At 54.5% G+C, this 21210-nt stretch overlaps 1 protein-coding gene across 4 annotated transcripts; it reads right to left on the bottom strand.

Moving 5' to 3' along the window:
• Positions 1-64: 64 nt before the first annotated feature.
• WNT5A (Wnt family member 5A) lies at positions 65-20698 on the bottom strand. Of its 4 annotated transcripts, none has more exons than XM_056804179.1 (5): positions 18981-20698; positions 13045-13187; positions 11062-11312; positions 5385-5677; positions 65-2988 (listed from the first exon to the last, which is right to left on the bottom strand). In XM_056804179.1, the coding sequence occupies exons 1-5, from the start codon at positions 18984-18986 to the stop codon at positions 2530-2532; spliced, it is 1152 nt and encodes a 383-aa protein (XP_056660157.1). In that variant the 5' UTR covers positions 18987-20698; the 3' UTR covers positions 65-2529. The 4 variants fall into 4 exon arrangements, with proteins under 4 accessions (XP_056660157.1, XP_056660159.1, XP_056660158.1 ...); XM_056804181.1 differs by lacking the exon at positions 18981-20698 and adding an exon at positions 17424-17510 and having other exon boundaries at positions 1792-2988; XM_056804180.1 differs by lacking the exon at positions 18981-20698 and adding an exon at positions 16660-17261 and having other exon boundaries at positions 1792-2988.
• Between the last annotated feature and the right edge of the window lie 512 nt (positions 20699-21210).

Below are 21210 nucleotides of genomic sequence, written 5' to 3' on the forward strand. Positions count from 1 at the left end.
TGTCGTCTCCCTTCCTTTCTCCGATCACCTCCCTAGGCATAATCTACGGGACAATTAAAACCACTTACCAACATACAACCAATGCTTTATTTTATAGTCTAGCTTTCATCACCGCCGCCGGAATCTTTCATTGCTTGTATCTTAGACCAGAGAAATTTACAAATCACACAAGGCAGAAATCTGTACATTAAATGTACAAAAGAGAGGACAGGGAAGAGATTTACAGAGCATCTGAAAGACCAGGAAAATATTTCACATGAATATTCTTTAACAGCTAGGATAGTTCCGCTCAGCTCCATTCGAGAACGTGATCACCCCCAAATTTAAAAAAAATCCTAAGGGGACCTCTATCACGGAGGAAAAGACACCCCAAAAAGACATCTTCAACAAACTGGTGCTTTTCTGCTTTAAGAGATTTGGTTAACAATCTTCAGCAATAAACGGTCCTCGTACAATAAATTAACAGCGAGAAAGTGTGGTTTCAGAACCTGAGGAAGGAGGGAAAAGACAGGAATGCCACCAGCGTTGGTACCAGAGAATAATCGTCTCTCAGGACTATGGGTCAGAGCAGGGCGCAGTGGGCACTCAACAGTGACGGCCAGACTGGGTGGACTGGGGTTGCAAGAGGGATTTAAAAACAACCACAGATATGCTCTGAGCTGGGTTTGTCATTGTTTTTTGGGTCAATTTCCAAGAAGTGTCCAAGTTCGATTTCCATTTTAAGACATACATGGATAAAAGGGACAAATCCAGGACACTGGAGACTCTGCTCTTTAGTCGTGCCCTCTTAGGAAATGGAAAGGAAACAGGGGACAGGATCAGGGAAGATGGCGAGAGACGTCTTCCAACCAATGAGAGCTTATGTCACCCCAAACCCTAGGAAAGAGCACTTGGGTGTGACCTCATTACATCTAGGAGTCCAACTCAGAAAACCTTCACCATAACAACCCTGACTGCTTTCTACTACAACAAGGCCTCCGTTGCCCAAAGATAGAGAAGTAGCCCCACAGAAAGCTGGTAAAAGTTCTGATCACTGGCTGTATTAAGATATATTTATATTTATATATGTATATTATATATATATTATGTACAAAAAAAAACTTTGCGATATAAGGAACCATCAGACCACATTCCCCACCTCCACGCCGCTGCTCAGTTCCTATCTGAATCCCTGGAGTGTCTGTCTGTCTACCTGCAGGCTATTCCAAGAGGTAAGAAGGTATTTTCTAAACACAGTCATAACGTGTATTGCTGTAACACCTCCTTGAAGGGAATGAGCCACATAAAAATCATTCAAATCTAAAACTCTCGTCTCCTCCAAATAAGACTCTTTACAGAAAGTCCACCAGGAATCCAGAGTTCTCAGAAGGTGGCCCACATGATTCATTTCCTCTTGTAAAAATCACAGGGGAGAGATGCAGAGTTGCATTTGGGGAAGGCGGCCAGCGATCACAGCCCAGGATCAGGGAGGGCTGGGGGTCGGATCAGGGGGAAACCGGTTTTCGGAAATGACTTTTTCTGGCAGGGCCATCCCAGTTGTGGGCCACGGGACAGAGGCCTTCTGGCGAGCTTGGGCCAGGTGGGACATTGCAATTCTTGCTTGTTCCACTCCTATCTGTTACTTGTTAACCAGGTGCTTCTAAGGGAAATGCTTTGTTTTTCCTTTAAATTAAAAAAAGGGGAGGAGAGAAGATGCCCTTGGAAAAACATACGATTCCTGGAGGTTGGGGGGAGTCTCTTCCATCTCACAAATGGGATTTATTTACAGGGTTTCAAACTATTGACCTGCTCTTGGCATTAAAGGTATTTATTTCACCTTCCCTCTCCTAGATCAGACCAAAGTTGTTCAATGACAAAACGTGTTAGGCAGCTGGAACGAAAATACCCATCAGGCACCGTGTCCCCCTGAGAGATGCTAGGTCTTCTCTGCTCCATTTCAAGGCTGTCCCCCTTGGAAAAGAAGAAAGAGTTTGCAACCCCCCCATCCCAAGTCAAACGCTGGTCTCATGGCGCCTGTGGTGGGGTTTCTCAGGGATCTCTAACGGGCAACGATTCCATTTGGCTAAGGATCCTAAGTCACCAGAGGTGCCCTCCATCCACTGTGTCCCATCTGGATTCTAGTGAGTGAGCAAGGAGTCTCAGAGCAAAGGAAGGAGACACCAGGAGATGAAGCTTCCTTTTTCTTTCCCTTCTATCTGTGAGCTGTGTTCCATGTTAGGATAGGTTTGATTCCCCCTCCTTCTACACTATCAGAAGTCTCATTTCCACCTTTTCCCCATAAAATAAATATTTCCTTGGTCTCCCCCTCATTTTTTGCCAAATAATAATAATAATAACAATAATAATAATAATAACAATAGTAAACCACATAGTTCTTGGATGGGGAGCAGAAAATGGTTCTAGTTGCTTCTATTTGCAACTGGGGTTTGGGGGTGTGGGGAGAAGGGAGGACATCATTGAGCTCTATAAATAAAGTGGAGATGGTCCTGGGGTGGAGAGGGCGCCCCCCTGCAGGAGGCAGCAACCCCGCTATTTGCACACAAACTGGTCCACGATCTCAGTGCATTTCTTGCATTTGACATAACAACACCAATGAAATTTGCAGTGGCAGCGTTCTGTCTGTACCGTCTTGAACTGGTCATAGCCTCGGCCGCAGCACATGAGCTCACAGCCATCCATGCCTTCCGAGGTCTTATTGCAGAGACGGCCCTGCGTGCCCAGGGACCCTGTGCTCTCGTTGCGCACACAGTAGTCTGGGCTCGGGTCGATGTAGACCAGGTCCTGGGTTGTGGGGATATTGAAGCGGTTATTCACTAGCACCAGTTTGCCCCGACTGTTGAGCTTCATAGCAGCAGCACTGTCGTATTTCTCCTTCAGGGCATCCCCAACTTTCCGGAAATCAGCCAGCTGCAGCCAACAGGTCTTCAGACTGCAGGAACCGGACACCCCATGGCACTTGCAGGCCACATCTGCCAAGTTAAAGACCGTCTGGGAAAGGAGAAATAAAGACAGAGACAGGAAGGGAGGAAGCAGAAGGAGAAGGAAGGAAGGAAGGAAGGAAGGAAGGAACGAACGAACGAACGAACGAACGAACGAACGAACGAACGAACGAACGAAGGAACGAACGAAGGAACGAACGAAGGAACGAAGGAACGAAGGAACGAAGGAACGAAGGAAGCAAGGAAGGAAGGAAGGAAGGAAGGAAGGAAGGAAGGAAGGAAGGAAGGAAGGAAGGAAGGAAGGAGAAAAAGCAGGGGGGAGAGAGAGAGAGTGAGAGAGAGAAAGAAGCCAATGTGTCATTGTGGTTTTGGTAAAATGTCATATAACCAAGAGAACATGGACATGTGCTTGGAGACCAGTTGAGCATCCCTTTCCTGCTGGGCCCATAAGAAAAATGAGGGCAGCAGAGCTGTACCTAATAGTATGTTTTACCTGGGGCAAAAACAGTTGGGGTGAGGGTGCGGCAGACATTGGCAGTACGACTTCAGGGGCAGCTCCAAAGAGGAACAGAGAAAGGAGAGGGAAAGCGGCCTTCCACCTCTGACATTTGGAGGTAGCCTCTGGGAGCCCCACTTTCCCCCAATGCCTCTACAGTGAGCGACAAACCATCCCTTTCCCTAGAGCCAGCCATGCTATGAAGCAGCCCAGGGCCATGAGAGGATCAAGAGGGTGAACTAAGGGTTTGGAGATCCTCAAAGGGACCAAATGGCGCTCCCTAGCCTTCAGAAATCAGTGCCAAAGTACATCATCATTGCTCCAGGCTAGCTTGGGGCCCAGGTAATGGTGATAGCCTCAGTGCACTTGCCCTCCCTTTGGTTCCTCACAAGGAGGTTTACGATTGCCAACATCTGGAAACATCCAAGAGCCCAAACCTGGAAGTTCTTCCATTCACTGCCTCAAGGGGGGGGCCAGCATGGCCCCCAGGAGCTCCTGCTGCGCAGGGTCTCTTCTCACTTCTTTCACCCGGCGGCCAGGTTGGCAAGAGGGGGACAGTGTTCTAGGAGCTGGGGGCCTGGCTGCTGAGGACCATTTCCCATCCTAAATGAGGCTCTTTTCTTTCCAAATCATTTAAAGGAACCCCAAGACTCAGGCCAGGACAAAGGCCCACTTTGGGCTTGGGGAAGGGGGGGCAGCAATCCAAAGGAAACTCCAAGGTGTCAAGGTCAGGGATTCGCTGCTGCCAGGCTCCCTGACGAAGCTCTTCATTTATTCCATTAACAGAAAGAAGAAGGCTTGTCCAGGGGCCACCAAATCCTTGGGAATCAAGCAGGAGAAGACCCTTAGCATGTGAGGTAGGTGAGTGAAGCTCTTCTGTAAGACAGCATTCACTGGGTCTTCAATGGTGTTAAGGATGATGAGTCCACCTGATGTGGCCCTGCCCCCTGTGCCTGCCTCGGTGGGCTTCACTCTCCCGGGCTCTGTAATGAGAGGCTCTCCCTGGAGGGGCCCCTCCAGCTCTGCCAGGCTGCCCCTCTGGGATTATCTTTCTCCCTTCTTCACCTCAAAATAGAGAAGTGTAAAGTCTCAGGCGAAGGTTTCTGGCATCTACTATGAAAAATAATGACTCTGGCTCTCTGAGTTGCCAGTGTTAAGAAAAGTTTACACCCTTTCATTCAAACGTTTTAAAGAACCCATAAAAAAGTGTGTGTTTAACCACAGGGAAAAAAAGTGGGGGGTGTTTCTAAATATTGTGGAGAAGCTTTTCATATCCTCACGAGGGGCCTGGGGGAGGCGGGAGGGGGAGGAGCGGGAGCATGGCAGCCCAGGTTTATAGCACCCTGCTAGAAACATTCTTCTCGGGGCCATTTGGAGCCCTTTTCTTCCCTCCCGTGTGTCTCCCATGGCTGGCCAGGCTGTCAGACCTATAAAATTCCAAACTGTTGAAAAGCCAGCAGCTTTCCTAGAAAAAAAGCCATTTTTTCAGTCAGAGTCTAAGGTGAGTGATCTAATTTCGGGGGGGGGGGGGCACAGGCAGGCAAGAAGAGAGCCAGAGGCTGAAAGCTGGGAGAGGGATCCTTCTCGGCTGGGCATCCACTGAAATCATGTCTTTAAGCGGGTCCCAGACTCTTCCCCCTTCCCAGAATGTGTGCCAACCACAAATAAGTGAATTCTAGTGGGGTGTAAAGCGGGGTGCTGGGGGCAGAGTTCTCTGGGCTCTCTTTTAAAGGGCCAGGAACATCTCTCCTTGCTAAAGCCAGATGTGCAAGCGCCTTTGTAGAGAGAAACCAAGGTTGGAGGAATTGTCCTCCGTGGAGCCTCCACGTTCCTGGCCAGGAGGGCTGGCAAGCCTGGGACGGGAGCCGTGTCTCAGAGGGCAGAAGGGGTTCAGGGGTTTATCCGGGGGGTCACCCAGGGCAAGGGGAAAGGCACTGCCAGGCACTCACCCTCCTCCCGGCTTCGTTGTTGTGCAGGTTCATCAGGGTGCGGGCGCTCTCGTAGGAGCCCTTCGAGTGGATCCTCTCCCTCTCCCGAGCATCCACAAACTCCTTGGCAAAGCGGTACCCGTAATCGATGTTGTCCCCGCAACCTCCCCAGAGCCAGTCCCGGGGCAGGTCCTTGGGCCGGGCGGCCCGGCTGCAGCCACAGGTGGACAGTTCGCCTTCCCTGCAGGCCCGGCTCATGGCGTTCACCACTCCGGCCGCGCTGACCGCGTACGTGAAGGCTGTCTCCCTGCTCCCTGCAAGCAAAGCGGAGACCGGTGAGCCCTGGAGGGCAAGAGCCCCGCCGGCCCCAGCGGAGCTTAGGGCCTCCCTGGCCCCCTCCAAACCCCAGAGCTCTGGGTTCAGGGTCCCGACAGACGGGCCTGCAGCACGGCTTTGCCACTTGTGTCCACCTGGCCGAGTGACCAGCCCCCGTCCTCAGGCCTCCTCGGTCCAACGGACGGGCTGGACGCTGGCTCGCACCTCAAGGGCCCCGCACGAAGGCTCGCAGCAGGGAGGTTTGGCAGAGACCCCCCTTCCCCGGACACCGGTCTTCCCATCGCTTCGGCCATCCCGGCCTGAGACAACGGCGTCAGCGGGGGCTCCTCCCCGGGGGCCTGGCTCCACTTTCCAGAGACTCAGCGGCCACTCTGCCCCGAGCCTTCCATCACAGCCCCGGAGAGGAGAGGCGGAGGGGCTGCAAGAGGCCTCCCTTTCCCGCCCTCCGCGGCTCGGGGAGGGCTCTGCCGCCCAGAGAGCCTCAGTGGGGGCCCAGGCCCCCCGCTCCCAGCGGGTGCGCTCAGGCCTCGTCCCCGCGGGGTGGCTAGCCAGGGTGCTGTGGGTGCGAGGCCACCGTCCAGCCCCAGGACGACAAGCCGAGAGGGAAACCGAGCAGAGCCCAAGCTCGGTCCCGCTCTGGCGCAGGGCATCTTTCTGGTCAGCAGCCGTGGACATTAAATAAGAATCCAGGGGAGTCCTGACGTGGGCCAGGACCCAGGAAGATGAGGGAGCCTGCCTGGTAGACACCCCGGGGCAGGCCAGAGCCCGGGAGGGCCTCGGGCTCTTCCTCTGTAAAACGCAGGATGTCTAGAGGCTCCCCAAGATCCACTGGAGGCCTGCGCTCCCGGCTGGGGTCCCCTTTGGAGCCCCAGAACCGCTTTGATCACCTCCCGGCTCCGAGCTGGCCCGGAGGAGCCCCCAGACGCCCAGCGCAGGACCCCACCGCGTCCGCTCGGACCTCGGAAGGCTGAGAGCTCCGGCGGGCAGCCGGGGCCGCCCTCGCACACTCGGAAAAGACATCACTCGAGGAGGGGGCCGGCGGCTGGCGTTTCCTGCCCTGCAGCCGCCGAATCCCAGAGTGGCTGCGGGACCTCGAGCTGCCTTCAGCTTGAGCCTGGGCGGGGGGCGGCCGGGGAAACCGAGCCAGAAGAGGAAGAGGCAGCCGGGCCAGACCGGCCAGGGAAGGAGGGGGCGGGGGAAACGGGACCCGACTATAAAGGGCATGAAAGGGCTTTTCTAGGATGAAATACAGCCTAGTCTCACACACACACACAATCTGTTTAAAAATCTGTGGGTGTGTGCACATACATGCACATATATGTGTTTACACACCTATGTACAGGCACATACATACACCCATGTACATATACATTGCTTCATCTGCATCTAGGAGGCAGTGTGGTGTGGTAGGGAAATCAACGTTCAGGCCAGGAAGATCCGAGTTCAAGTTCAGACTCTGACGCCAACTAGCGGTTTGATCAAGCCAAAACACGTACACGTATACTCGTGCCTGCCCCCCCCCCCCCCCATCTACGCAGTAGCATGGCACAGAGTTCTTGGCCTTCAACATAAAAGAATTGGGTTCAAGTCTCACATCTGTCATTTCCTAGCTGTTACCCCGGCTGGTCACTTTATCTCTTTTCCAATCTCATTTTCCCCATCTTTAAAAGGCAGGAGCTGAACTATGTTCTGGGTTCTTAACCTGGAGCTGCCAAGAACCTTTCAAAATAACGGTGTTTCCATAGATTTGGTTTCCTTGGCGATCCCATGGATTTTATTTTATTGACGTCATGAAGACGTCCACCGGCTTCACCAAAGGGCTGCCCAAGGGGTCTAACAGCCTACAAAGAGTTAAAAAAAAACCTCCTCGGATTGATCGCAAAATTCCTCTCTCTGCATGCGTGTACACATGTAAATATGCACACACGTGTGTATCACACCACACACACATATTCCAGGTCAGAAAAGGAAACTGGCCCTGTGATGGTGATGGAATAGGAAGAGCCTCTTTTCTGAAAGTTTTGTTTTCCTCAGAATAAGAAAAGGAGGAGGCTGAGAAACCCAAAAACAAATTCGTTCCCAGAAGTCCTTTGGAAAATGTGCATTTTTAGCCCAGCTCCATCAGTTAGCTCTTATTTTGCTTTGGGATCCTTCTGTGTGAAATATTTCCATTCACCATCTCCCCATCCCCCTAAATGATGGTGCCTTTAAAAACATCTTTGCTCTGGGTGGAAACAAAGAAAGCAGGGGCTGAAAAGCCACGGATGGGGGTCGCTACTTAATGAAAAATGAGACACTCTTTTCTGGATGGAAAAAAGGGGCTCTAATGAGCCCTGTTGTACAGAGTGTCTCAAAGGCATTGACACGTAAGAAAAATGAGGTGCCTAAGTTAAAGAGGACGGGGGTCAGGCATATCACCCTAAGCCTGCTTGACACTGGTCCCATTATAGGGTCAGATTTTCACATGGATTAATTGTTTCTGAACAATTTCCCTGATGTATTAGGCGCGCACACACACACACACACACACACACACACACACACACACACACAATCTCTTTCTCTCCCCATCTCCCTACCTCCTTCTCTCTCTGTCTCTCCTTCCCTCCCTCCCAATCTCTCTCTGTCTGTCTGTCTCTCTCTGTCTTCCCATCTCTCCTCATCTCTCCCTCTCTGCCTCTCTCTCTTTCTCTCCCCATCTCCCTCCCTCCCTCTCTGTCTCTATCTCCCTTTCTCTCTCTCTCTCCCTCCCTCTTTCCCTGTCTCTCTGTCCTCTGTCTTTGTCTCTGTCTCTCTCTCTCCTTCCCTCTCTTTCTCTCCCTCCCTCCCAATCTCTTTCTGTCTGTCTCTCTGCCTCTCTTTCTCTCCCTGTCTCCCTCCCTCCTTCTCTGTCTCTATCTCTCTGTCTCTGTCTCTGTGTGTGTGCCTCTCTCTCTGTCTCTCTCCCTCCTTCCTTCCCTCTCTATCTCTCTCTGTCTCTCCCTGTCTGTCTGTCTACCTCTGTCTGTCTCTCTCTCTGTCTCTATGTCTCTGTCTCTCTCTGCCTCTGTCTCTCTCTGTCTCTGTGTCTCTGTCTCTGTCTCTCTCTCCCTCTCCCTTCTCTCTCTCTCTCTCTCTCTCTCTCTCTCTCTCTCTCTCTCTCTGTCTCTCTCTCTCTCTCTCTGTCTCTCTCTGTCTCTCTCTGTCTCTCTCTGTCTCTCTCTGTCTCTCTCTGTCTCTCTCTCTCTCTCTCTCTCTCTCTCTCTGTCTGTCTGTCTCTCTCTCTCTCTCAGATATGGAGGGGGGAGTCTTCCTAGGTCTTATTTATCTTAGAACCTCTTTGGCCAGGGTCTACTATGTGCTCTCCCTTCCATTGCTTCCTCTTATTAATCCAAAAGACTGAGCCACCCATTCTCATTTTGAAAGTCAACGTATTGGCCATTGCTTGCTTAGAGAGACTGATGCCTTTCTGAAGCTTTGCTAAGGCAGCGATCAATCGCTTGGTAGGAAAAGCTCTCACATGTTCTTCTCTCATCTGTCCAGGAGATCAGCTGACTCAGAGATATAATCAGGCAGGGATCCCTCTCCAGAGAGTCTGGACACTCTTGTCCCATCAACCCACCCACTTCCCATGAACCCAAACAGGAGTCACGGCACCAGGAAATGCTGTCAAGGGACAATTAAATTATGCTCTGGTGCAAAGCCTTCTACTTGTCCCCGAGGAAGGTGGTTCTTGGCTCCTGGACCACACTTGCAAAAGGTTTGCCTTCAGACCTCAAATTCACTTAGTAAATGATAGCTTTTTCTGAAGCTTGCGGTATGGAGTGTTGCACGGATGGAAGACGTACATGAATGGGGCCTGGAAACAAAGGCACTATTCGAGTGACTACCCTGAGGATCTGCTTCCATTACCGCCCATTCCCCTCCCTGGGTACTCCCATTACCACAGGATATACGCCAACACACACTGAAGACTACAACAAGAGTGTGTCCTCTCCTACTTGAGCAGAGGCCAGTTCTGAGCTATCTTAAAGAACCAAAGACACTGGAACAGCCACAAGCCACCTGGTTTGTCCCACATCGCCTCGTGTGGCCCGTCCACCCTTCATCGTCTGAGCAAAGACCCCCTCTGGGGGATGCCACATCCTGAAGCCCACCAGCTCAGGACGCCCGAAGCTTAGCTTCGAGCCCCTTACAAATATATTAGTTACGTTTTAATCATTAACAGAACGGATAAAATCCTACAAAACTTTGCAGGCTGAAAATGCAGATGATTTTTCCATTCAATTAGAAGAATGGCTTGCAGTCATGTATTATTTTTGTTTATGAAGCTGGCACGCATGAACGTGACAGCCTGTTGGGGGGCTCTCAGGGAATGAACTTTTCAGGCTTCTTTAAGCTTTCTTGCCATCCTTGATGGATACGAAGCCGCGTTTTCCTCGGTAGTCACCGAGTAGCTAATTGCCTCGATACATTGCATCTTCTTATAAACTGCACACACATTTATTTCAAGGATTTGTTGGAACTAAAATAAAGCAACCTCAAGAATTTTCAATGCTGGAGACTAAGCAAAAACCACATTTGCTCGGGCTCTCCCTTTTATACGAAACCAAACTTGGGCCTAATTGATTTTTCAAAACTTTTCCTTTGACCCCGTTAAAAACTATTCCTTCCAGCTTGAAAGATGAAGTGTAATAGAGCGAGTTGGTTCAAATCAAGGACTGGAAATCTGAGCGGGGCCAGCCTTTCTTCCTAACCTGGAATTCTCAGGGGAGATGCCTCCCATACTCTTTTCCAAGGAGCACCAGGATAAGAAATGGCCATCATTTCTCTTAACTAAATCTCCCTTCCCCAGTGACCCCCCCTAGGTCTCTCTCCTATTGGCTCATCAGGAATGATCGATCAAAGGTATTTTTTTTTCTTTTGCTCTGAAGATAAGCAGTCGGAAAATCCAAAGCGTTCGGCTTGCTACTTGGGTGATGCTAATTGTTTCCGAAGCTCGGCAACTTCTGGAAACCACAGAAGTCTTGGACTCCCAAAGCCCCAAATGCCAGCACCCTTCCTTCCCCTCCACTTCTGGAAAAGCAAAAAGAAGCCGGACTGCTCCGTTCCGAAGCATGCCGAGGTCTGGGGCATTGCTCGATGGAGAAGATCAAGCAGAAATAAAAACTGCTGGCAAACTCCTCCGCGAGCCGGAATGACTGTTATTAGTAACATAACGCTGGCACTAGCGGAAATAACAACCGAAATCAAAGATCCAAAACCATATTGTGCAAACAAGCAGAAGAGAGCAGAGGGCAGGCTTGGGAGTCAATTGGAATAAACACATCTATTTCTAGCAAAGGGGTGGGGGTGGGGGGGGAGATAAAAAGTTGCTTCCTACCTATCTGCATGACCCTTCCGAAAACGGACGTGTTATCCACAGTGCTACAGTTCCAGCGTCTGTGTCGGAATTGGTACTGGCACTCCTTAATGCCCGTCTTTGCTCCTTCTCCAATATATTGCATGTGATCTTGATAGAGATGACAGAGTTTCTTCTGGCCTTGAGAAAGTCCTGCCAGTTGGCTACACAGGGGTTGAGCTCCTATGATATAGACTTCTGACATCTGAACAGGGTTATTCATGCCTAATGACCTAAAAGGGGGTTGGGGGCAGGGGGAGAGACAAGCATTGGAGATTTAAGATCGGATTAGCTTTCCAGGCAGCACCTGAAAGCATGTCAGCCCTCCACGGATCTGTGGACACACGTGTCTTTTCTCTGGTGGTCCTTTGGACAAAGGGGAAAGAGTTTGGGAAAAGTTCTCTACGGTGTGGCCCAAGCTGTGTGAGCCCGGCAGAAGGACTTGGCCTTGCTTTCTTCTACCCCCTGCCTTCTCCTCTCCCTCAATATCCTTGAACCCAGGTGGTTTACAGATTTATTTAGGCACATGCCAGAGAAAGTGGAGAGGTTTCAGGGAAGGATTCAAACTGCAAAATGGGATTCCCTCTACACGGGCTGGCCTCATCCTATTTGGAGGTAACTGAAAATTAAGAGCAGTCCTGAAGAGCCAAGGTTAAGAATAAAGATAGAATTCCCTCCTGACTGAGAGAAAAAGCCAGGGGGGAGAGAGAGAGCGAGGGGGAAAGGGAGAGAGAGAGAGAGAGAGACAGAGACAGAGACAGAGAGAGAGAGACAGAGACAGAGAGAGGGAGAGAGAAAGAGACAGAGAGATGAGAGAAAGAGGGAGAGAGAGAGAGAAGAAAGAGAGACAGAGACAGAGAGAGAGAAAGAGAGACAGAGGGAGAGAGAGAGAAAGAGACAGAGGGAGAGAGAGGGGGAGAGAGAGAAAGAGGGAGAGGGAGAGAGAAGAAAGAGAGACAGAGAGAAAGAGAGAGAGAGAGGGAGAGAGAGACAGAGACAGAGAAAGAGAAAGAGGGAAAGAGAAAAGAGAGACAGATAGAGAGAGGGAGAGAGAGAGAGAGAAAGCAAGAGAGAAAAAAGCAAGGGGTATATATCTCTCTATATATGTACACATATCTATACATACATGTGTAGATGTATACATATGTACTTATGTATGTATGTACACAGTCTACTAGAGAAACCAAGCACTATTTGGGGGAAACGTTAAAAGAGCTTCTTATATGATCCCAAAGGACTAAAACAGGGTATTCAGTCAGGCAGCAGTCAACTTAGACAGTAAGAAAAATGTTGTTCATTTAAGGGAGGGGGAGAAATCCAGAGTGCTGCCATAAATCATTGCTGGATATACTGCAGTCTGGAAGACCAATGAATCCAAGAAATCTTTTTTTTGGGGGGAAGGGGGGCAATGTGACTATTTTGAGTTTGGGGGTATTTTTTCTCAGCCCCACTTGGAAGGCTGAGCCGTCTTCCCAGAACTCTGCCTGCCTGTTTTCGGACCCTGTAGGTTAATAACCTAGAGTGACACAAAATAAAAGTTGAAACTCACTTTTATTGCTGAGAGGTGACAAAAAAAAGTTTCTCGATGGGTTTACAATTATTAGAGCAGTGGATTTCTGTTCCCCTTTATGGCACCGAGAAGTGAGCCTACATGGGCATAACTCCTGCACATCCCAACAAGGGCCCCTCAGAAATCCCCGAGGCTTCCGTGTGCAGATTCCCCGGGGAGCTTAAGATAACCTCCAGGATGCTGGGGAAATATTAAAAAAGAGAAAGAAGGAGGAAAACAAAAGGGGGGGGGGGCCGCCTGTTAACCTAGGCATGCTCCATATGATAAATGGCCAGACGCCGGGAAGATACACTCACAGGAAACTCCACAGGCATTTCTGGTCTCAAGTACACGGGCGGCCGTCATGACCTCCGGAAAAAGAGAAGGAAAATAGAGCCGGGTTCGGAGATGCTTACCACCACGAGCTGGCCTCTATCACAACTTGGGTAACAGAGACGAAGATGGCCAAGGCCACTAGAGACAACTTCGAAGGCATCGCAGTGGCAGTGCCCGCCGATCCCAGAGTACCTCCCTGGTGGACCAATATTCCAAGCGCCTTCTGGAGAGGGAGAGAAGGACTAGATGTTTATTGTTTCTCAGTTCATTTTCGAGCCTGCAAGTTTAAACAAGGGAAGCATCCTGGGTCTCGGAAGTTGCCTGCTGCTTGGCTGTCCCTTGTCTTAGCCAGGAGTTTTTGATGGCAAGATATAGGCAGCTGCTTTTCCAAATTAATCCACCCACGCAGCCTCGGGAGGAGGAAACTTTATTCCAGGGCGATGCTGCTTGCGGAGGAGCAGCCCAGCGATTACAAACATGTCTCAGAGCTGTTGCGTCCCAGCCCGGTGCCAAGCCAGCCGGCAGCAGCCTCCATTCTCTGCCCGTATTCTCTCTTGCCTCCCGCCACTTTCATTCCCTCCGCTCCCCTGAGAGGGCAGGCAAGCATCCTCTGAGGGGTGCCACCACCCCCGCTCAGATGGCTCTCAGACCTGCGGCACCCAGCAAGTGGAGTCCGACTCGGTCCCGGGGAGAGAGGTGGCCAGATGCTCGGGGATCGGACTGGGAGCAGAGGAGCTCACAGTGCGTTAACTGGGGGAGGGTAGCCCGGGAGGGCGGGGAGGTGGTGAGGACCTGGGGGTGGGGGACAGCACTGGAGGGAAGGGCAAAGGGGTACGGGGCGGGGGCGGGGTGCGGGGAGGCGACCAGTGAAAGAGAGATACCCAGCTGGTAAATTTAACTCCGAATTGACAACGTATGCTCCCTAATCAGTTTATGGGCTGGCTTGCTGGAGAGCCACTTCCAGATGGCCACGGGCAGGGCAGGTTTCGTTTAGGACTTTCCTGAGAACAGCAGAGAGGGAGGAGGGAAAGGAAGAGGGGAAGAGGGCAGCCTTCCCAAAGGAGAAGGGCTCGAGTCACCCAGCCCCTGCGGCCCGGATTGTGGGGGGCTGGCTGGGGTGGCATGGTCTTAGGCCCAGGGGACTGTGTTCGGGAAGGGCTGGCGGCCAGCGTCAGACAGACAACAGTGTTCCCAAACTGTCACAAGTACATGGCCACGGCCCAGCTCTGACCTTCCCTCTTCCCTGCTCCATCAGACCCTTCCCCAAAACTCTAGGAAGTTTAGGCATCCTGATGCTGGTTCTCTCTCCCTTCCCCGGGAAGCCCAAGCCAGGGAGGGGCTTGGGCTGCTTCTCTGGGAGCAGGGTCCCCTCTGTGCTGCCCCCTTGGCTGGGGGGGGGGGATGTTCAGCCAGGGGAAGGGTGACTCCCCCAGAGAGGGCTCAGAGGTTCCCGGGGGAGAGAAAGAAGGGAGAAGCTATTAAGGAGGTAGAGATCCCCTCCGACAGCTTTGAGCAAGGATCCTTGGATCACGGAGGGAGCAGAGCCTCCCTGGGCTCTGGGCAGCAGCAAGGGCTCCCCTTCCCATGGCGCCTGGAGGCCAGTGCTGGGGAGGGACAGAGGCCGCAATGGAAGGGGAGGGGAGGACGGAGGAGACCCAAGAAAGCTGCCCAGCCCCCAGCCCTCTCTGGCCCACCCCCACGCTGACCCCTGGGACACAAGGCAGGCAGGCAGGCAGGCCTGCTTCCCTCCCTCCGCGGCCAGGCCTCCCCTTTCCCCCTCAGCTAGATGGGCGAAGCCTTCCCTTCCCGGCACATTTCCCAATGCTCAGCAGCGACTTCTCCCCTTCTCCCCCTCCCCAAAGTGTCAGGTTTCGGGACTTACTGGGGGAAGAGGAGTGAGTGGGGGGTTTGTCTGCGTCTGCTGCAGCCAAGGTTCCCATTTAAATTTTCCAGAAGGGGCGACCCCGGAGGGAGGGAGGGGGGAGCCAGAAAGGGGAAGGCCAGGCAGGCAGTGGTGTGCACATGCACACATCTCCGGCGAACATACGTGGTTACGTGGAGGCAGAAAATGTACAGGGCCACGGCCTGCTTGGGAGTGGAAGGGTTTCCTGGCTGAGGCAGGGAGGGGCTGGGAGCTCGGAACCGAGAAATTGATAACAGATCCCCGGATTAAAGCGGATGGATCCCTTTGTTACCGGCAAAGCCACACAGCTGGAGCCTACCACAGGGAAGCGGCAAGTTCACAGGCCTTCCAGCGGACCCCAGAACTTCCCCCAAAGCCCCCATTAGCACCGTGGAAGAGATGGGGGAGGGGGCCCAGAGCCGGTCTGCGGGGCCAGAAAGAGTCTCGGGGAACAGCCGGCTGCCCAAGCAAGGGAAGCTTTTTTTCTGTGAAAGGCCCCCACCTCCACCTGGCCCTCTCCCCAGCCCGCCATCCCGGAGCCCCCAATGCTCCCTAGAAGCGCCCTGGGAGCCCGGGAGGAGGACCAAGCAGTGGGGACTAGAGCTGGGCACTTCCTTCCCATTGTCCCGCCTGGGAGAAAGTCAAGTTCCGAAGAGCCCGCAGGAGAGCTTTGCATTAAGCCTCAGGAGGGAAAGAGGGGAACCCGGGGAGGGGCGGGGGAGGCTGCGTTTGTGCTCCTCTTGGGGGCCTTCATTATTCTACCAACTAGAGCGTAAGCCCTTCCTGGGTGCCGGGAACTGTGCGCTTCTGTCCCCGGCCCGGCGGCCACCCGCCCGGGCTCCCGGTTGTGTTCCCAAAATAAATTTCTCGCCGAATTAAAGGTGCTCTTAATTCTCCCCGATGGGAAGGAAAGGGGAGGAGGGAGGAAAACCTGTCACTACGACGCACAGGAAATTCACGATAACCTGAAACCTGCCAGCGCTCAGACACACACAGCTTGTGGCACGAAAAACGGAAATTAAGGCACCCCAAGCGCACAAGGGGCGGGGAGGGGCTTTGCTTAAAGCACCCCCAACTTTAACTCCACTTTCTTTACCCCAAACCTCCCCAAGGCAGCTCCCTGCCCTCCCGCCCGAGGGGTTCTTTCTCCGTGGCAGCGGCCCTGCCCCGTTCCTCCTCCTAGCTCTCCCCGCTGCTCAGGGGCCCCGATCTCTGGGAAAGCCTGGTGGGCTGGAGAGGGGAGCCAAGTTTACATACATGCATATGTGGCCAGAGAAAGGTCACAGTCTGGCCCCAGCACGCTGTCGGGAAAGTCCCCAAGCTCTGAATTTCGAGTAGGGAGGGGGTTTTGCTCCCATACACCTCAGGTCTCCCCTCTTTTAGCTCGGGTTAAAGGCGAGGAGGTAGGACAAGACGCACTGAAAGCCCCAGCTCCAGACACTTGATAACAGAAGCCAAAGGCAGGGAAAGGGAGGGCTCCCGGCTTGGCTTGGTGTGGTAGGCCAGCAGTAGACAAAGAGGTCACCATTGGCCTGGAGTGGCCTGACCCATTGGACCTTCTCAGCGATCTGGAGCTGCCTCTCAGCGTCCCAGGGTCTGCCAGGCAAGGAGCCCCAGGCGGGGGCTCTTAGGAGTTTCCCTGGTGCTTCCTCAGGGGAGTTCTCAGACTGGGGAGGTACAAATACGCCCTCCCTCTCCATTAGGACACGAGGAGCTCGCTGGCCACCCTCCTGCGGGGATGGAAACCCGGACTTGGGGAGAGAGGAGGAAGGAGGCCGACCTTGGCCCTCACCATTCCTCATCCTGGAGCGCCAGGATCTATCCCATCAAAGCCACATCTTCCTTCCACTCATTTCTCCAGTTGCCATGTGAGGAACAAATCCATCTCCACAACCAGCCCCCACCTAGAAGGGGGGAGCGGGAAACGGCCTGAGGGGGCCGCTGGGTCAGCAGGGGCCCAAAGAATCTGGGACCTCTGCCTAAAGTGGGTGCTGCTTGGCTGCAAGCAGTGGATCTATGGCAAGGAGGGTCTTACTTCGCGATGCCGCGGAGGGAGCCAGCCCACCGGGGCGCTTTAGGTTCTGGTAAAAAAGCCATCTTTTACCCCACCCAGAGAAGCTTCTGAAGACCCACAGCGCCCAGGGGCGGCCTCCGGAGGGGAGGGAAAGGTAACAGAGAAGCTGTCTCGGAGAGCTGGGAGGCGTCCTATCTCCGCGCGGCCAACAGGGGGCACTGGGGACCGCCCCACGAAGCGAGAACAAACCAGGCAGCGGAGCGAGCGAGTGAGGGAGGGTGGGAGAGAACTGGCTCCCAGACCCACCCATTAGGTACCCAGGGTGGGCCCCTTGGCCTGGGAGGTGGCCGGCTGCGGGGGCCTGGAGCTTCCTTCTCTTATCCTGGCTCCTGGCAAAGCCGCGGAAGCCGGCCGCAGCCAGACCTCTCCCCCGGGCAGCATCACGGCTCTCCCCCTCCCCTGCCCGGCTCTCTCAGCCCCCAGTCCCCCCTCCACCCTCCCAGGCTATGCACTTGAGATGGGAGCGGGGGGCTGAACTTCACCGAGCAGCGCGGCAGCTCGCGGGCGATGGCCCTTTAACCTTCTTGGGCAGAGGTTGTCTGGCAACCAGGCGGCAACATCTGGATGCCTTTGAAGTGGGGGCGGGGGGCGGGGCGAGGAAGCTTTGTGGCCCGGCAGGCTCCAGATGACTTCCAAGCCTAGGGGTGTCCACTTGGGAAGAAGGGAAGGAAGCGGCCCCGAGCAGCAGCCGCCGCTCATTCACCCAATCTGGGGCTGAGCTGGCCCCAGGTTGCAGTTGGATGAAGAGAGAGAGAGAGAGAGAGAGAGAGACAGAGAGAGAGAGACAGAGAGAGACAGAGACAGAGAGAGAGAGAGAGAGAGAGAGAGAGAGAGAGAGAGAGAGAGTGTGTGTGTGTGTGTGTGTGTGTGTGTGAGAGAGAGAGAGAGAGAGAGAGAGAGAGAGAGAGAGAGAATGTGTGTGAGTGAATGTGTGTGTGTTCATGATCAGGGAGGTAAGAAACGACCCAAAGTTTGATTTTCCGAAGCAGAAACACTTTTCCCAGGACTCGCCCCCGGGCGCAAGGCTGGTTTCTCTCTGGAAATCAGGCGAGAGCGCGCGGGCAGGACTAGGGCACCCGAGTGCTGTGGCTAAGCCAGGGGGAACTGAGCGAACTACCGAGGGAATGGGGGATGGGGATGGGGGGGGGGGGCTGTGAAAGTGACCTCTAGGTGACCCTCCGAGTGCGGGGGCTCGTTTGGGGCCGGGCACAGCTGACAATTCAAACAAACCCCAGCAACCAAACTTCGCCCCCCCCCCCCCATCCCTCGCGGAGCCTGAAAAGGTTCAAAAGGAGCAAGTCAAACTGGGGGGAGGGGCGGGAGTCGAGGGGGAGGTTCCCCCACCCCCAGCCAGGAGTCGGCCCCCCTTACAGATGCAAAATGCGGGAGGCCGGAGCACACAAAGCGCTCCCACTAATCCTCGGGACGCAGCCAGGCCGGCCCCCTAGGGCCCCAGGGTGTCCACAGAGGCTCGGGCCAGGCGCTCTTAAAGGGCCAGTGCTTCCCGCTTCGGGCCACCGGGGCACCAGGCTGGGAGAGGACAGAGACCCGAGGGACCTGGGAAGAGTCGGAGTTGTTCTCGCCTAGACTCTCCTCCCGACCCTCGGGGGCCTCAGGCGCCTCGGCCCCTTCCACAGTGGAGTTGCCCAGATATCCCGAAATGGTCACATATGTGACTTACACACTTTACAGCCATGACCCGAACCTGCTGGTGGAAAAAAAAAGGAAAAGGAAAGAAAGGGGGAAAGCATGGGCCTTACTCCTCCTCTTCACCCTGTACTCTTGCTGCCCCCCCAACCCCCATTCCCGAGACGACTTCTCTTTCAGAGTAGAGACTTGTAAGCGAATTGGGAGAGAAATAGAGAAGGATGTATGTGTATGTGTATGTGTATGTGTGTGTGTGTGTCTGTGCGTGCGCGCGCGCGCGCGTGTGGATGTGTTGGGGGGGAGGAGAGAGGAGAGGAGGGGGAAAGAGAAGGAGGGAGCAAGGGAAGGAGGGAGAGGAGGGAAAAGAGAGCGCAGCACAGCTTCGAACCTACCTCCATGGCTCAGGGGGAAAGGGGGCTGGCGATGGCTGGAAGTCCCCAGCTCAGGGTGAGCAACCCAGGAATCCCCAGTTGAACGGCGTTGGGCCAGGCGGGACAACACAGTCCAAGGCGGGTGTCCTCCTCGGAAATAGGGCCGGCCGGCTGCGGGAGCAGCTGCAGCGCCAGCGGGAGTTCGCGCCGGAGCCCAGAGTGCTGGCCGTGGGGCCTTGGTTGTCCAGCACCGCGTCCGGGGCCGCTGGGGTAGCCCTCGAGCTCGGGGTGCGGAGAAAGTCCGGGCCCGACGCTGGCAGCCAGGCGGGCGGAGAGAGAGCTGGGTCCTGCGCTAGCGCCTTGGCGACTGGGGAGCCGAGCTGCGCTCTTCTGATGGCTGGGTTCCCAACGTCCATCAGAGATGGCAGTAATTAGGGCTTTCCAACCCCAAATGTGGGCGTGATTGTGCGAAACACTTTACAACAAATACAAAAAAAGAGGCTTTCACGAGGGGGCGAGACCCCCGCTTCCCCGCCCGCCCGCCCCCACGACACACACTTGCCCCGAGGGCAGCGATCCTTGCACCCAGGTGCCCCGGGTCTCCACCGCGGTTTGCGTTGGCTTCAGGCACTTCTGTCTTCCCCTAGGACTCTTCCCCGGTTCTGGGGCCGAACCATTCGCACCGGAGCTCTAGTCCCTTGGGCCGCGCCGAGTGTGTATATGTGTGTGTGTGTGTGTGTGTGTGTGTGTGTGTGTGTGTGTGTGTGTGTGTGTGGACCCGCGCGGGCGCGCGCGCTTCTGTGTGTCCGTGTGCACGTTTGTGTGTACACACACACAGAGAGATTTTACGCGACCCAACAATCGGGCACGCCGGGCTTTTCTTCTGGAGATGTAGCAAGAACCGCAACAGTCCGAGGATGATGAGACGCCCCCTGCTTCGGTCCTTTCATTTTGGGGCGACTTTCGGAAAGGAGTCCCAAGAAAAAGTTACAAAGGTGAACTCAGCTCGGCTTCTCAAGGGCTGGGACCCGTGGCCCTGGGGTGGCCAGTGGGAAAAGTCTACCCCCCCTTCTTCTTTTTAATTGCCCCCTCTTTCCTCCTCCTGGTTGTTATAGTTATTTTCTCAAAACGCAGATGAAGAAAACCGGGACTAAAGGCCAGGGGTGGGGGCGGGGCTCCGCGATCTCTGGCAGCTCGGCTCTCCGGGGGCTTCAGGCACAAGCCGCGGGGACCCCGCCGTTGGCCGGGGAGAAGGAGGAGGAAGGGAAGCGCAAGCGCTGGGTGGCGGCGTGTCCGGCGGCAGCTCCTGTGGCTGCCGCGCTCCGGCGCTGGCTCCGTGGGCTAGGCGCCGCCGCTGCCGCTACCTCTGCTGCTGCCGCTGCTGCTGCTGCTGCTGCTGCAGCCGCCGCCGCCGCCGCTGCTGCTGCCCGAACTGCCGCGGCTGCAGCACCAACTTCAAGATCCCTGGGCACGGAAGGAGGGAGATGGTCTGCTCTGCCCTCCCACCTCTCTCCTGGCCGGTCTCTCTGCGTCTCTTTCTGTCTGTCTGCTTGTCTGTCTCTCTCTCCCTGTGCCTGTCTCCCTGTCTCTCTGTCTCTCGCGCTCGATCTCTCCAGGCTCCTTTCAGCGCCGAGTTCTCTGAAAATGTTTAGGGGAAAAAAAAAAGTTTTACAGAAGGAAAAGGCTGGAGAGGGAGGGAGGGAAGGAGAAGGTGTTGGGGCTATGCGCATGCGCCTCCAGGCTCGCCTATGACAAATTAGACTGGATTTTAAAGCGGTACCGCAGGCGGAGGTGGGTGGAAGGGGAGCCTCTCGCCTTCCTTCCCAGTTCCCCCCACCCCCCGCAACGCCCGCCGTTCCCCCAGAAGAACGCAGTCCATGTCCTGGGGCAATTAAACCCCACTGGCCGTTGGGTCCAACTTTGCTCCGTCCCTTGACTTGCCTTAGGGAGAAACTGAGACCCAAGGGAATTACCCAGATAAGGCAAGTTGTAAACTTTAGAGGCGGAATTTGAACCCAAGTTCTGGGCTTCCGCAGCCCAAGGTCCTTCCACTACCAGACCACAGTAACCAGTAACCCTGAGGCTACACTAGTTCTTGGCCTCCCTTCCTTCTGCGCTAGGGCCGGCCGCGGGGGGGGGGGGGGGGGGGGGGGAGTTAAGGCGGAAATCCTTTACTGTTAGAGTCAGAGAGAAGGGGGTCGTTTGGGCCCCAGGCCAAGCCAAGCGCTGGGAGGGCGCTCCCGTCTCTGGG

Source organism: Monodelphis domestica, chromosome 7 (genome assembly GCF_027887165.1).
Source record: "Monodelphis domestica isolate mMonDom1 chromosome 7, mMonDom1.pri, whole genome shotgun sequence".
Lineage (NCBI taxonomy): Eukaryota > Metazoa > Chordata > Mammalia > Didelphimorphia > Didelphidae > Monodelphis > Monodelphis domestica.